General features: G+C 34.8%; 1 protein-coding gene across 1 annotated transcript; it reads left to right on the plus strand.

Moving 5' to 3' along the window:
- The first annotated feature begins 1,506 nt into the window (after positions 1 to 1,506).
- LOC122535804 (UPF0602 protein C4orf47 homolog) lies at positions 1,507 to 5,892 on the plus strand. The gene is made up of 4 exons (XM_043667639.1): positions 1,507 to 1,555; positions 1,632 to 1,822; positions 2,488 to 2,764; positions 5,492 to 5,892. The coding sequence occupies exons 1-4, from the start codon at positions 1,507 to 1,509 to the stop codon at positions 5,890 to 5,892; spliced, it is 918 nt and encodes a 305-aa protein (XP_043523574.1).
- The last annotated feature ends 11,048 nt before the right edge of the window (positions 5,893 to 16,940 follow it).

Raw genomic sequence — 16,940 nt, forward strand, 5'->3', positions numbered from 1 at the left:
TTTAATATATTAATATATTATTATTTATAATATTTATTAATTTTACTGTTATTTAAAATGTAATTTATTTATTATTGATATACTAATAAAATTTCTTCTAAGTTTCACTAATGCTTTAAGGGTGTAAAATTAATTTCAATAAGGAGCATATAAGAGATTAGGTGTCTATGCACTCATGTTTATGCAGCGTGTCAGTTTCTAAACAAATTAATTATATTTTAAACATCCCGAAATGTCTGTTTGACAAATACGAATTAAACCTTTAAAGGGGTTAATTAAATATGACTCGAGTTTAGTAGAATAAACATAACTCGATAGGGTAAATATAACTCGAAATAAATATAGAATATTAATATAGAATTAATATAGAATGTTTTCTGAAACGTTTTAAAAAGAACCGTGATTGAATTAAACTTAGGTGCAACGTGCAATATTTTTTTTTATGCATAATGTTTCTTACTATCAGTAAATAATATCTGGAAGCACAGAAAATACATAAAATATATAGCATTTCAAATATTACATAAAATATATAGCACCTCAAATAAAATGAAAGCTCTGTCAATATAATTTTCATCTCTGCTAATATCAACTGCCCATGATGAGGAACATAATTGAATTGAATTTGTAAATCATTCTTCGTTGAAAGAGATACACATTACAGGAATATTATGCACGATTAATGGTAATTTATTTCAATCAATTGAATTTGTAAAAAGCCTATTAGTGGTTTCGGTTAGTGACCTTAAATTTTAGATATTTGTTCAACTCATTCGTTTAATTTATTTATGCACGTACACTTTGTGGAATAGAATCTTGTCCTCTTTTGTAGGTCTTGATCGATGACAAAAAAAAAGGACAACGATTTAAATTTTGAAACTTTCCAGAGTCCAGTGGCTCCATAAATCTAACATTTGACGACGAATGAAATATTCACTATGAGAGAAAAAAGTGCTGAATCCATTACATCGAATCACTTTTCGCAAAAATCGAGCAAAGCCGACATAATTTCAGAACTTCCTTTCTTTGGAGAGGTTTTTAAAATATTTCCGAAATAGGTCATAGATTTCCAAGCGGAAAACTATGATTAAACGGACGTTGAAACGTTTATGGGGTAAGCGAAATTTGAAATTTCCAAGGGAATTGCTCGCTGGCGAAATTTTCCGATTTTGAATGGCGAAAAGTTCACTTGCTTGCGGGAGAAACTGAAAGAGAGAAGAATGTCGGTGAAAAATCGGCGCTTCCAGCGTTGGAGCATTCAGGAATGAAACAAAATTGCGGTAGAACAATCAAAGTCACTGGACGTCGTAGTCCAAAACGAAATTCGTCTCCAAAGAGAACTGTCGAAAGACGAATTATCGACGAACTGGTTCCTCCTGGACAGTCGACGATCGATCTCGATTAATCGAGATAACCAATAACCGAGGTAACCAGGATTCGCGTGTGCCAAGGCCCCGTGAAATTTCAGATAAAAAAAAAGGTTCAAGTGGCAAGTTGAACGCAACGATGGAACGTATGGGCAAACAATTTGGAAAAACGGATCTCGACAGAATTGGTAGAGCGTGCCTCGTCAATGGCGGTCAGAAGTTTCTCTACTCTCTGGCGCTCACTTGTGTTTTACGTTCCCGAAGGGTATTTCCACGACCCGTCACCGGCGCCCTTTGACAGGTATCGAGGAACTCCGGTGAAGTCTCGCGACGCTGTCGAAAGGGAACGTCAAATGCTCGCGGGGCCATCGGGCGATCTGTTCGAGGAGAAATTCGCACGAATTTTCTACGGGGAGGCACTGCACGAGCCGTGGCGCTTCGAAGCGAAAGAACGGGTAATATAATTGCCCCGAATTTATTTATTTAGGCATTGTTTATCAATGTGCCGTTTGTTCGCTAACTGACAATTTCGCTTTTGCAATTGCGAAACGTTCTGAACTTTGGGCTTGCCAATTTTTAACGTACGTATGGTCTGGTAAAATAGCAGAATTGTTTTAAGTTCCTCTTGACCTGGAATGACGCACGTCGAGAATATTTGGCCCAAAAATTTCAATATTCTCTTAGCTTTTAAGTATATTGAAACGTAACTTAGGCAAAAACGAATAATAAGTTTGTTGCTTCTTAGTAATTTCGATCCAGCGATGTGCCGATGAATTCAAATAGAAGACGAATTATTTCGGTTTGGTCACTCGTTATGGTCCGTGTGCCAGTTACTAGCGCAAGATGTTAAAATTGTCTGTGAATGCAGAGAGGATCAAACGAGCCGATTATTTGCAGCTCCAACTCGAATCGGGACTCGGAGTTATTTCAAAATAACGAAAATTAAACGAGACAATTCTTTTTGTCTTCCAATTCGAAGAATCCAACCTACTAAAAACCTAGTCTCAAATATGAAAAGAAACCAAAAAAAAAAAAGGGAAAGAAATGGAACGAACCTACTTTTGCAGCTCTGAGCGGCGATAGCTAAAGAGGCGAAGCTGATACGTGCACCGTTTCGCAGCTGGAACGCGAAAAGGCGAAGATCGGCGGAGTTCTGCTGCCGCCGTCTCCCGCGAAGAAGCATTCGACGCCTGGCGACTACTACGGATGCTTCGAGAAGGTCACTTATTTCGAACCTGCTGCGTTGAAGGAACGCAGGCGAGGGACACGGACGCCTGAACTTCCGAACGTGAAGATCAAACCGAATCCACGCGGTGGTCCAGGATACGCCGACATCTGTCTGAGCCCCTTCCCCTCGCACAACCACGATCCTTACGATCCACCGAGGAAACACGCAGGTAACGTGGATCTTCAACGCACTTTGTTCATTTGTAATAAAATTGGAAGCTTGGCTGCCTGAATTCCAATTAATTCCAATTGCAACGCAACAATCAACAGATTTTGAATTTCACGGAGCAATTTTGAAAAATTAACAACTCTACACGTGATAATTGTCGATCACATGTTTCTGTAGATACGATTATTTATTTCTACGTTAAACATTTGTTGCATTAGCACGAGTGTGCTCGTTCGTGTATTTTTTTTTTTACGGGCGAACTGAATGGAAGAAGATTGAATGGACGTAATTGCGGCATCAGTGGAATATTTTTCTCACTCTGTTGATATTTTCTATGGAATTCTATACGGCGAATTGGCGATAATTCCGTTCGTGGAATAGCTTTCAACTTCATGCGTTTTAAAACAGTTTTTTTCAACGAGACGTTCAAGAATTCCAGGAAGTATAAAATGTTCTGGATAATTTTCCGCGAACATCACAAAGAAAATTATTTTTTTTTTGCCTTTCTTTCTTTCTCGCCACCCTTTTTTTTTTTATGTCCGTCGTGAAAATTAATTCCTTTTTAATGTAACTCATGCTCGAATGCTATCTGCTTCGAGAAAAATAGAACAGCAATAACGAAACTCTCTCGAGAATAGAATGTATTTTTCTTATAAAGTTGAACCTGTTAGAATTACAACATTACACAAACCTCCGTTTCAATTTCTTCGTTTAATTTTGCAAATTATCGACACAACACACAGTATCACCAAAAGATCCGACTGTTAAATTAAATTTGTAAATTAGTTTAATTGTATAGTGAATAGAACCACATAATTGACAATTTATATCGATGATTTCAAAGTGTAGAAAGTCAGCTGCAGACCTCCACCAGAAATTCTCCTTCGAAAATTAACCTACTCGAAACAAAATGGAAACAAGATTCTTTCTCTTCATCCTATCCCTTTACGTCTCTCCTACACCCGCGTTTTCTTTTTTTTTTTTTACGCTCACTTCAAGCTACTTTCAAACAAAACTATTTCCCCGGCGTGGCTTCCTCCTCAGCGTTACAAGATTCGCCAAGTAGCCGGAGCTCTAAAAAGGAGCGGCTCGCAAGAAGCCGAGGGCATCTTTATTCACGGCGACACGTTACAAAGTGGCCGTACATAATTAATCCTGCCCGGCTAATAATAGTTAAGCCAATGTAAAACCACCCAGGTTTAGTTAATTCCGCATCTTCTTTTTTTTTTCCTTTCCTTTCATTTCCTTTTTTTTTTTTCTGTTTCTTTTTTAAGTACGCCTCCGTTCCTCCCTTTTAAATTAGCCTGCAGACTGAAGTTTGAAAGCTCGTGCCAAAGAGAAAAAGAGAGACAGAGCGAGAAAGAGAGAGAGAGAGAGAGAGAATGTCTAAGCAGAGGATCGTTTCATTTTCTTGCCATCCTTACGACAAAAATGTAATTAGTCGCGTCGGCCTGGGGAAACAAAATTCGAGAGAGAGAGAGAGAGAGAAGGAAAAACGGAAGCGTGACTCTCCCCAATCTTCTTCCGCGTTTATCGCCGCCTCTTTATATTACTTTCTTGCACCGGCAATATTGTGTGTCGTGTCTACCGCTCCGCCAGAGACGGATAATGAACAAAGAAAAGAAGAAGAAGAAGAAGAAAAAAACACGAGACGCAAGAAGCCGGGGCGAAGCACAAGCAAATGCAAAAATTTAGAATACACCTGGGTACTGGATACTTTGAACGCTCGCCAAAGGGGGCATTCGTACGTTTTATGCGAAATTTCATCAACGCTCTGAGGAGAGTACAGCGAGGATTTCTGTGCGAGCAATGAATCTACCAATTCGAGCATTTTCCAACTGGCATGTTACGCCGGATCTTTATTTGAATTCACGAACTAAGTTTTGTAATTATATTTAAATCACACCGTATGTTGATCATTTTATTTTTTCTATATCAATTGTATAGACTAGACGAGGTCATGTGGAAATTCAGATTTTTCTGAAAATATCAATAGTCGAGTATTAGTACTTTATATATTTTTGTTTAGTATATACTAGTATATACTATTATATATATTTATTTATATATTTTTATTTAGTATATACTAGTATATACTATTTTATTATATGTGCATTTTATATGCAAATGATCCCACAAATGATAATATTATCTATATGTATTTTTATAGTTGACAATATGTATTATACAAAATTTATGTTGTATATAATATATATTTTATACATATTATATATATATTTATAATATTATTTTATACATATATTATATATATTTATATTATTATTTTATTCTATTTATATTATTATTCATTATCATTTTATTTTATTTTATTTCATCATCATGTGTATTTTCTATTAATGTCACTTTTTTTCAAATTTAACAAACATTGCCACCTAGCGACAACAATTTAACGTAACCTACATATATTTTAGCCAAATATATTGACATTTACTGTGCTTATTGTTAAATTATATCGTAGATTGGAACTATATTAACTCTTAAATAAAATAAAATTTTGCACACTATCAAAAAAAACGATATTACTTGTGACTACTCCTAATATTGATATATATATATATATATATATATATATATATATATATATATGCTACATACAATTTATGGACATATAATATATACATTTGCCCTATTTTATTTACACAATTATTTCACTTCATTTCATCTCTTGAATTGACTAATTAATTACTTTAATTCTGTGCGAAAACAGCGCCAGCAGCTCGATTTCTCAACGCGAGCACGTCGCTCGATTATTTCCCGCCAAATCCCTACGTGGACAAGGATCTCGCACCTACTTACAAACGGCCGATCGATCGCGCGCCTAGAATGATAGGCCCCGCCGCGTTTTACGTGCCATTCCCAAAGAAACCCGGTGGAAATCACTCGGGCTGCTTCGACAAATTTCCATTGTATTCCGGCGACCCGTACGACGAACGAACGAGAAAGAAAATGGAAAAGAAGCCGATCGGCGTATTTGTCAGCGGGGGACCACCACGACGAGCCAAGTATACCACCAGCGTCATTGATCAAGTAACCAGGGTATCTTGCAACGCGACGAATTACATAGATTACAAGCCACAAGTTTATCCTTTGAACGAACAACGGATGTAATTGTTTCTATCGATATTACTTGTTTATTTATTTCGTTGATTTGTTTTGCTTCTATCGATTTTGTTGGGGGATATTTTTAACATAGTTTTGAGATGTCGTATCGTGTATTAACATTGTACATTTGTAACATTTTGTGGAATAAATACTTTTTTTTTTATGTGTAATTAAGTACGAATCGTTTTCATCCAAAGTGTCTGTTCATTTTTTTGTTTATTTCTCACGTGAAAGTTTAGAAGAAGCATCTCAGTTATGCTGAATGGTCGAGCAAAGTTCTACTGCTCTCAGTGTAATTTCAAAATATAATGTAACTTCTGATGTATATAATTTTTAATTAACCACGTCACAAATTCCAATTTAATTACCAAAGTTCCTTCCTATAATATTTCTAATTATTAAATTATTTATCTAAGTGATGCAATATTTCTAATATTTCCAATCTACATTATCTGTCTAAGTGAAAAATGTGACAAATAAAAAAGAATGAATTGAATTTTAAAATTGTTTCTCTACAAAAGATAGAATATGTGGTAATACATATTTCATCCTTTCGCAAATCTATTATAAATCTGTTATGACACGTATCCAGAGTAACACTCGCATTTTAGATGGTTTGTTAAATATGCCGATTAGCATTAAGCTAGAAAAATATCTTGCGTAAAAATACGAGTGAACTTCCACTGGCTATCGGAAAGTTTTCGATCAATAGTACATAAATACATACATATTCAAAAACATTGAAATTCCTTCCTGCCCGCTGAATCCAATCGGAATTTCCAACTTTATTTTCTCATGTGTTGCAAACACAATGTGCAATATTTTACACAGTCTGAAGGCTTTGATGTTTTTAGATATCTCCGAATTTGAAAACATTTCGCGAGCGATGTACCAGCGCCACTTGTCAAAATAAAAAAAAAAAAATAATGTAGATAGCAAAATGTCTGCGAGGCTTTGAATTAACAATAAAATGCTATCAATTAGTCTGCTGTTATTTCTGTAATCAACTATTAAATGAAATCGTAGTAATTGTTGATCACTGTTGAAAATAAATCAGTAACCTTGATCAGTTTTTTGGAACCTTGTAGCCGGCAGTTAGTAATTTGTAAAATCAATTTGATTTTCCTTTTACGATTTGCAGTGAACTATTTTTTCAAACTGGGCGTGATTATCTAGGATTCAATGTAAACTAAATATTAATAAAGAAGAAAATAATCCGTGTTGTCGAATATTAATTTACTAAAATTAATTATAATTCTCTGGTTTCAAATATCTCTGCTGTAAGAATCAATGGAACATTGTAATATGAAGAATGAAGAATCAAATTATACGAAAGTTCCGTGCCAATAGCAATAAGATCAAGGACAAGATTTTTAATTACAATCGATGGGACTATCTTCTGAATATTCGCGACAAATTCTGATGAAATTAAGTTGGCTAGATTCGAGCACGTTGGAAAACAGTGTAGTTTCTACAAAATATGCGCAGTTAACTAATGACACGATCATAATCATAAAGAGAGATCGTCTCATTGTAATCCTTGATTACAATTTCAATCACATTAATTGCAATCGTTTTGCCTCAAAACTCTCTACTGAATAACGTGTCTAATGGGGCAACAGCAAGAGCCACTCTACGTTAGAAAAATAATTACAACGTTAAGAAGTATGACACGGTTGCACAGTCCTGTTCTGTCTTCTTTCTGTTGGTGAATGCACACACACACACAGTTTTGGTCAGTTTTGGCGCGCGCGAACCACGCAGAGAGATTCACGGTGGAAAATGACGGCGAACAGGTGGCAAACACGAGGAGGAGATGTCTACGTGTCTACGTGCAAGAGACGGTCCTTTCAAAGCGAATCACTCCGCCACGTCCCGAACTTACTCTAATGAAATTCTAACGAACGTTCCACGTCGTGAAGTCCACTTGCGGCGGCCGCAATTAAACGTTCCTGGCAAACATCAGGCGTACCAGGACGACGGCCTCGTTGCGTTGGTTATATTCCATGCCAACACGTGGCTCAAATCCCGCGTGTTTCGCTGTCCATCCGGCTGCGACACACCCTCATTTGGCCGAGCGAAAAATCCTGAGCGGTCGTGATTCGACTAATTGTAAGTAAATCATTTATTATATATATATATGATACGATATGATGTGGAATCTTAATCAGAAATTTGGAATTTCAATCAGTCGTAATTGAAGAGCAATATTTTGTCAGACAAGTATACGGTTTCGTAAGATAAAGGGCGTTTCAAAATTTGAGCAGGTATATTTGTGAATAAATTAGTTAAGTAGTTGAAAATATTTAAGTAGGCAAAGTATATATTTAGTTAAAGTATATATATATATATATAGTTTCAATCGTCATTTAAATCGTCATTTGAACAACAAAATATAATATAAAATATAAAACGAAAAACATGATACGGTATAAAATTGTGGAAACGGTTAAAACTCCTTCGAGCAAATGAATAATTTAATCGTATATTAATAGTAATTAGAAATCAATATTTTCATTTATTTGTACGAAAATCCGAAGGGAAAGGAGTGCTCCAGTATTTGCATTTTCTCTATAATTATTCAACTTATTCATCTTACAGCAACATTGAAATTTTCAACTAATCCTTAATTAAACACCAATACGTTAATTTTCCAGAGAAATGTACGACAAAGTTCATTCAGCCATCGTGACTACGAAAAATACGACTGATGTTCCATAAACTGTGATCCATTCCACTTCCACTTCCACAATTACGCGAATTATTTAATTTCGCGAGAACAGAATCCGGCTGAAGCGGAGAAATTTCGTGCAATCTCGCAGGAGTGAAACAGCAGGAAGAAGGAATCACAGACTCTTAAAACGCCAGTGAGGTGAGGATGAGGGTGAGAGAGAACAAAGTGGGTGGGTGGGATATCCTTGCATCGGAGCGCAATAAGCGTTTTCGCTCGACTGGCACCCTGAAAAATTTTCAGAGCGGGCGTTCTCGCCAGACAAGAAATGGCGTCAGGCAGGTATGATTCCACGAGATTTATTCCGTGGCTGAAGTCGGCCATTTCTCCTCGGTGCCGGTGTCGTTGCGCCCGGTATTAAACATTCCAGGCATTGCGATACCTTCCATCGTTCCGCCGCTCATCCTCCGATACACACGCTCCACTGCAACCCAGGGACACCCACGCCACCCATCCTGATCATCCCGAGTCAAACCACGCGCGCGTGTTCGTTTAACGCTGATAAAAATACTCGAAAAGTTGCTCGTCGTTGAGGCAAAAATTGGCGAACAGCCAGTTTTAACCGACATGCCACGCGCGTGAGAGAACTTTCTGTCCCAAATTGCAACATTCTCTCAGTTTTTAAATGTAACCCAGGTAAAACGAAAATGATAAGTTTATTGCTTAATAATTTCTATCCAGTGGTATCGTACCGACGAGTTCAAAAGGGAAAGAAAGCGACGAATTATCGTATACGGCTCGGTCGCTCGTTATGGTCCGCAAACCAGTTGCCAGCGCAAGGAATTGAAAAGAGAATACTTTTCAAACACGATCTACGCGAGTTTGGTTTCTACCGATACTCGTATTAGTGTGACTTAACTGAATTATACATTAATTAAACTTCAATTAAACATTAATTGAAATTAATTAAACATTCTATGGATCCGGTAGTTTTAAATACGATCTGCATTTCGCAATTTTTGTATTACGCTCTTAATAGTATTACTATTCCATACTCTGCCAATTTTCTTGTTAAATGTGTAAGCTCACAGTAGAAAATTGGCCATGGTCATCGAGTTAGAAACATTTTCGAGAAAGTAATTTGCTGAATACACATACGTGGATTCTATTCATTGGAATTAAATGTCAGCCGATGATCGATTAAATGAGGCGCTGGTTAGTTGAATCTGAACTTCTATTATCGCACATGAACGAAAAATCGCTAATAGAGAGGGAAATCATTGGACACTTATTATACAAATTTCAATTTCTGCTCTGAATAGAGTTCCATCCTATTCATCTTTCAGTCAAACACAGAATATGAAATATTATTCTATTCAACGTCTGACAACAAGTTCTTGAATTATAAAATAGGATTCAATATTCTGCAATATAATGAAACGAGTAATAGTGTATTTGAGTTTTTAAATTCGACAAATTATATTCAATTACTGTACAACAAAGAACGTTAACTTATTTCTCAATTAATCTATACATTAAACAGAGATATTAAATGCTGTGAAGTCATTCCAAGTTTACTTTTCCCTATACAGTGTCTCAGATGTTCCAAGCATTTTACTTCGGGATAAAAATATTTCCCCCGGAAACGACGTTTCGATGTAACAACAGTTGCGTCAGAGAGATTGTCTCCTCTGTAATAGTAAATTAATTTCAAAGAAATAAGAAGAGAAACATACCGTCGATTTGTTCCTTTCATATATAGAACACAGAGTATCGATGTTTCTCTTCAACTGTCCCGCACAGTTGTCTGCTTCCAGTGACGTATACTAATATACCACTCGTTAAAAATATATTTATCATTATTTTCATTTCAGTAATTTCAATCTTATTCGATCTTGTTTGAGGAAACAGGAGCTCTGCATAAAACTTTGTTTCCTATATGTCTGTAACAAGTACTGTACTTTATATTCTAATTTTATTACAATTATATTCTAATTATATTCTAATTATATTCTAACTTTATTTTAATTATATTATAATTATATTCTAATTTTATTATAATTTTATTATAACGATATTTATTTTATTTCTTCACGAAGGAAACGAATTCAATATGAAAATTTATTTTACAAATGCCGCACTTCATGATTTATCACTCTCTCTTCGTTATTTATTACATACTTGTTATTTTAAATTCGCATTCATTCAGCGTTCGAATCCTCAAATTTATTCTCTATTTCCCTACTCCTAAACGAAACTAAAGAACAATTTGCACGGAGGTGACTCGCGATCTGAAAATGACGAATATCGGAAATATTGAATTATGAATGAGAAATTAATGGAAGCTTCGTCGAAAATTGATTTTGCATATTAAAAGGAACCGTATTTTATTGGGTTAAAGCGATTGCAATTGATAAAAGCGGACGTCACTTACGGATGATTCAATTTGCTGGCAAATAATTAATGGAAATTAGGAAAAGAAGCGTCGATAATGTTATTATATTGGACCACGTCAAATTTGGTATCCCGGGATCGAAAAGGTTCCCCATTGAAATCCTTTTAGAGAAATTAAAATCATTCGGCTTCGAATGTAGGTTAACGCCCCCATTTTTCATAATGGAGTATTTACGCGATTATCTGAAAATGCAACACAAATTTTCAATACATTTAACTTACAATCACAGCACGGTTTAAAAAGAGATCTAGTCTGACCTGTAAATTTATTTTCAAATTTAAATATAGGTCACTGTACATATTTTTCGAAAAATAAAAAGAATAAATAAATAAATCGTGAATGTTGCGTATTTTAAGATTTCATAAATTTAATTGAAAATAAAATATTCAGAAAGTTCGATTGTTTCTTTTCTTTGTGATTTTTCAGAGTGAAGAGTGATGAAATATAAATAAGAGAGACATATTTTTTTAAAAATTTATAACAGCTATTTTTTTATTTTGTAAATTATAATATTCGTCTGCGAGCATATCGAGATTATAATAGATATTACGCGATTTTTAAAAAAGTCACTCCTCAAGATTAATAAGAATAATTATTTTATGAAATGAAATAGTGTTTTGAATATATTCGTTGAATCGAATGAATTATGAAAATAACGAAAACATAAAATTACATAAATATCCTCTTAACATTCGACAAAGTTTCAAAATGTTTCACGAGCGGACAAAAAGATTATAGCTCATTCAGCAATAATTTCACAGTTTGGGCGAAATGTCGGAACCTTTTTTATAAATAACTGCAATGCAGAAAGCACGTTATACTGAGAAAGTATTTTTTTCTTTTGCGTGTAATGACAGATTTTGGTAAATTTAGTTTTCCAGATTTTGGCGTTGGAAATTTTTTCACAAGTAAAATAGGTGAGTCTGACCATACAGGAAGTTATATTACTTTCTCAACATTTTTGGCCACGCACTGAAACATATTCATCGTTGTAATTTAACCATGAATGGAGAGCTGTATCTTTGGTGAAACTGTCCGATCATACAGAGACTATTCTACTTGCTCACCAAGTAGAAAATTCTACGAAACACAAAATACACGATGGATCATCGTCGTCTGCTCGGTTAAAACTAAAATGGAACTTCATAAAATTTCAAGAAATCGAATCATTTAATCTATGATCAAACTGACCCGATCGTCGTGAATTCGTAGAAAATTCAAAACTGCAAAATCGCGATCAATATCATAATCGAGTTACTGTTTCCTAAAACTAACTATACTCTCGATTATTTCAATTACAATTGTTCTCGACACTTGAATTTCCACTTTATTCGTACTAAACACCCATTGCGTCAATATATATATATATATATGTCCATGTACGTAATAAAACTTTTAATTAAATTTCATTCAAACCATTCAACGTGGTTACAAACAACGTGGGGTCCCGGCACAATAGCCAGCAATTACGCCACTAGAATACCGTTCGTATAATAATCGAGGTTCTACCTCGTATCACGAACAGTCTTCGAAGGAGATCGTTCTCGCGGCAGTGACGCAAGGGAGAAACCAGAGAGAGGAGAAAAAATGAAACGAGATCGAAGAAAACGCAGAAAGGGAAGAGAGAGACTGGGAGATGCAAGGCTCGCGGAGTTGGAAACGCGAGAGAGGAGAGCAAGCAGACCGAAGAAGAGGAAAGGCGCGGCCGCATCCGAGCGAGCTTTCAACGCGAAAGCTGCCGTAAAGCCAGCCGTTCCGACGAATGTTAGGAATATCAATCTCCGCGGGCTAAAACCAGGCATACATATCGTAAGAACGGGCTTGAATGGAAGATCAGCTCCGGGGAGATCAACTCGAAGTGTATCGAACGCTGCCAAGCATCCTGGTTATTACTGGCTAAACTGGCGAGAAAGGAAAAAAAAAAAAAAAAAGAAAACGAGACGCGGCGCGTGCCGATTACCTCGCGATAGTAATTCCTCGATGAAGTGTCGAACGTCTCCAGCCGATTTTTTCAGCCAAATTCTTCTCTTTTTTTTAACAATTGCGAGTTGCTCAATGATTCATCGTAATTTTCAATTATTTCTTTTTTTTAATTTTATCTGCGTGGAAAATGTATGTAGAAAATTGCTATCAATTACTATAAATTTTTAAATATATTACTATCAATTATAATTGACTATTATAATTTCTTTAAATTTATCTACGTGGAAAGTATATATATATATATATATATATATATATATATATATATATATATATATATATATATATATATATATATATATATATATATATATATATATATATATGTAGAAAATGTGACTCTTTTTCGTAAATTCCATATTAAAAAATGACGATATAAATTGATTTTAAAAAATTGCGCCCGAAAAATGCAGACTGATCATTTACGTATTTTAGATTCACTTTTTTCGAAAAACATAATAATAATAATAATAATAATAATAAATTGATTAATTAGTTTCTATATTTAATAGTATATTCTATTCTACGCATAGATACTATTTAATTATATATATACGGTATATTTTATATTATAGTATTATATATATATATATACACGGTATATTTTATATTTAGTATTTAATAAATTAAATTAATTAATTAATTAGTTTCTGAATTATCAACATATCATTGTAATTTCGTAACGCTAAAAATATTCTAAATATTGTATATTAATTACACGCACGAGGAAGTCTGGAGCAGCTGCGTTCGAGAAACTGTTTCATTTCTCAGGATCAATAACTCTTTTAATAATAGAGAATAATGACGAGTTAATTTTCGCGTAAAAGGTACACAGAATACGGAAATTGTTGTAATTAAATTATACGTAATGTTTTGCTGAAAGTGCACGCAGCTCGAGTTTCATTATGTTTATTCAACGTGATGAATTCACAGTACGGTCGATTGTAAATCCTGTAAATTAAACCTCTTCGTTCTACTTCCATGCCTGTCCTCCGTTTTTTTCCTGCCTCTCTGTATTATTACTATTATTATTATTATTGTTATTATTATTATTATTATTTCTGTTTCCGCTGTGCTTCCTCTCGTTCTCAATGGCCTCTCTTCACGTCAAATTATACAAATATTCTCTCTTCTTTCCCCCCTCCCCTTTCCCCCAACCCTCACGCTCATTATCTTTCGCCTTTTATTTGCTGAATCTTTGCAATTCTCACTCATCAGACATCTCATCGTCAGTTCGGACGTCACCGCGTTTTTCCCTCTAATTATTTCCTCAACTTTCTCGCCTCGTCCTCGATCACGTATAAATCTTTCCTCTTCACTTTCTCTCGTTTGTCTCTCAGTTCTTGCGCTGAAATATTTCCCACGATTTATTTCTCTTATTTCGACTTTTGATCCCCTCTGTGTAACTTCGGTTTTTGCCCATCTCGCTGATAGAAACGTAAATCCCGCCTAAATTCCGTAGCCTCGGGGTTTCGAAATTCCAGGAACTCTTCTCTGAGAATTAATTATCAATTAAATTGACCACTGCTTCGAGACCACCGCCGTTGCATCGGAGATGATTTTCAAATTTCGTTGTTATTCGTCGCATTATCGGACGAGGTCGCGAAAATACATATAACAGCTAAGGCAGAGAGAGAGAGAGAGAGAGAGAGATCGCAGGAATTGTGGCCGGTATTGCGCCCTCGAAATACCGTGTTTTCCAATAAACCATGTCGGAACACGATCGATCACGTGAAATTCAAGCGTGCCCGCCATTTTCTGAAGGCTTCCGAGCGTTTCCAGCTACGGACAATGCGATCGCGCAGCTGAAAGTAAATCCCTGCTCAAAGGGGGTGTCTCGGGCGTTCCATTTTGAAAGAAGAGAGAAAAAAAAGAAAGAAAGGGAGAGAAAGAACGGAGAAGGAGAAAAGAAAAAGAGAAAGAGAGGAGAACAGGAGAAAAGAATGACCGAGTGACTGAAAGTGGTACATTTTAGGACGAGCACTCTTGTTATTCCCGGCCCGATTCGATACTTCCATTATTCTCTTGTTCGAGTTCGAGGTATTGACACGTCCAGGTTGCTCAAAAGATACCTACACACGCGTCTACATACAGGTTTTTCGACAAATCAAGACTGATCGATCAAAAATACACGTCTATGCTAAGCGGTATTGTTCTACCTTTAATCTATTAATCGACTGTACGAATTAATTGATCTGCGAAATAATTTAATCTGTCATCAGAACATTCTTTTCCTTCAATTTTAGAAATTGAAGACATTCTTCTCACACATAAATTTACACAATCTTTCAATCAAATAACAAATTTCTATCCATCGTTCTTTCTTTGACTCCTTGCGCTGGAAACTGCGTTCGCGGACCATAACGAGTGACCGAACCGTATACAATAATCCGTCGCTTTCTTTTTCTTTTGAACTTGTCGATATGATATCACTGGATAGAAACCATTAACAAGTAATCAACTTATCATTTGTTTTGTCTGGGTTACATTTAAGTATAATTAAACGTAAGCATACTACGTTTAAGCGTAAACTAAGAAAATGAAATTTCGGACAAAAAATGGTTAAGTAGAAAATCATTCACACACTTTATTTATACTCAAAAATACAGATTTTTTTCTTCCTACAATTGTTTCTAAAAACACACGAATATTCGTGTTTTAAAATTAATACTGATTAGAGACAAGATCTATTCATTTCAACTGTAATGATTTATAGACAAAATATATTGCAGACCGATGGTTTCAATATCCAACAAACACCTGATACCTCCCATGACGAATTATGTTATAAAAATCACTACCAAAAAAATGATAAATAAATTTCGCTATCACAGAAACTGCAATCACGAGACGTAAACTAATAAATTCATAATTTTATAAAATATTCGCAGAATATTTTGGAGATTGATAGTTTCAATATCAAACAAACTCCTGATACCACCCACCAAGAATTATATTATAAAAATNCATAATTTTATAAAATATTCGCAGAATATTTTGGGGATTGATATTTTCAGTATCAAACAATCTCCTGATACCTCCCGCCACGAATTATATTATAAAAATCACTACCAAAAGAATGATAAATAAATTTCTCTATCACAGAACCTGGAATCACGTACGTAAGCTAATAAATTCGTAATTGTATAAAATAATCGCAGAATATTTTGGAGAATGATAGTATCAATATCAAACAAACTCCTGATACCACCCACCAAGTATTATATTATAAAAATGACTACCAAGGGAATGATCAATAAAGTTCTCTATCACAGAACCTGCAATCACGTACGTAAGACAATAAATTCGAAATTTTATAAAATATTCGAAGAATATTTTGGAGAATAATAGTTTCAATATCAAACAAACTCCTGATACCACCCACCACGATTTATGTTATAAAAATCACTACCAAAAGAATGATAAATAAATTTCTCTATCACAGAAATTGCAATCACGTACGTAAGCTAACAAATTCTTAATTCTATAAAATATTCGCAGAATATTTTGGAGAATGATAGTTTCACTATCAAACAAACTCCTGATACCTCCCACCACGAGAAATATTATAAAAATCGATACCAAAAGAATGATAAATAAATTTCTCTACCACAGAAACTGCAACCACGTACGTAAGCTAATAAATACGTAATTTTATAAAATATACGTGAAATATTTTGGAGATTGATAGTTTCAATATCAAACAAACTCCTGGTACCTCCCACCCCGAATTATGTTGTAAAAATCACTACCAAAAGAATAATAAATAAATTTCTCTATCACAGAACCTGCAATCACGTACGTAAGCTAATAAATTCATAATTTTATAAATTATTCGCAGAATATTTTGGAGATTGATAGTCTCAATACCAAAGAAACATCTGATACCACCCACCAAGAATTATATTATAAAAATGACTACCAAAGGAATGATAAATAAATTTC

This window comes from Frieseomelitta varia, unplaced genomic scaffold, assembly GCF_011392965.1.
Source record: "Frieseomelitta varia isolate USP_RPSP 00005682 unplaced genomic scaffold, Fvar_1.2 scaffold_153, whole genome shotgun sequence".
Taxonomy (NCBI): Eukaryota; Metazoa; Arthropoda; class Insecta; order Hymenoptera; family Apidae; genus Frieseomelitta; species Frieseomelitta varia.

Bases quoted from the DNA above. Each gene is read 5' to 3' on its own strand.
- LOC122535804 (XM_043667639.1), top strand. From the start codon at position 1,507: ATGGAACGTATGGGCAAACAATTTGGAAAAACGGATCTCGACAGAATT. The intron at 1,556-1,631 runs GTAGAGCGTGCC...ACGTTCCCGAAG, and splicing joins AACGGATCTCGACAGAATTG to GGTATTTCCACGACCCGTCA. The intron at 2,765-5,491 runs GTAACGTGGATC...GTGCGAAAACAG, and splicing joins TCCACCGAGGAAACACGCAG to CGCCAGCAGCTCGATTTCTC.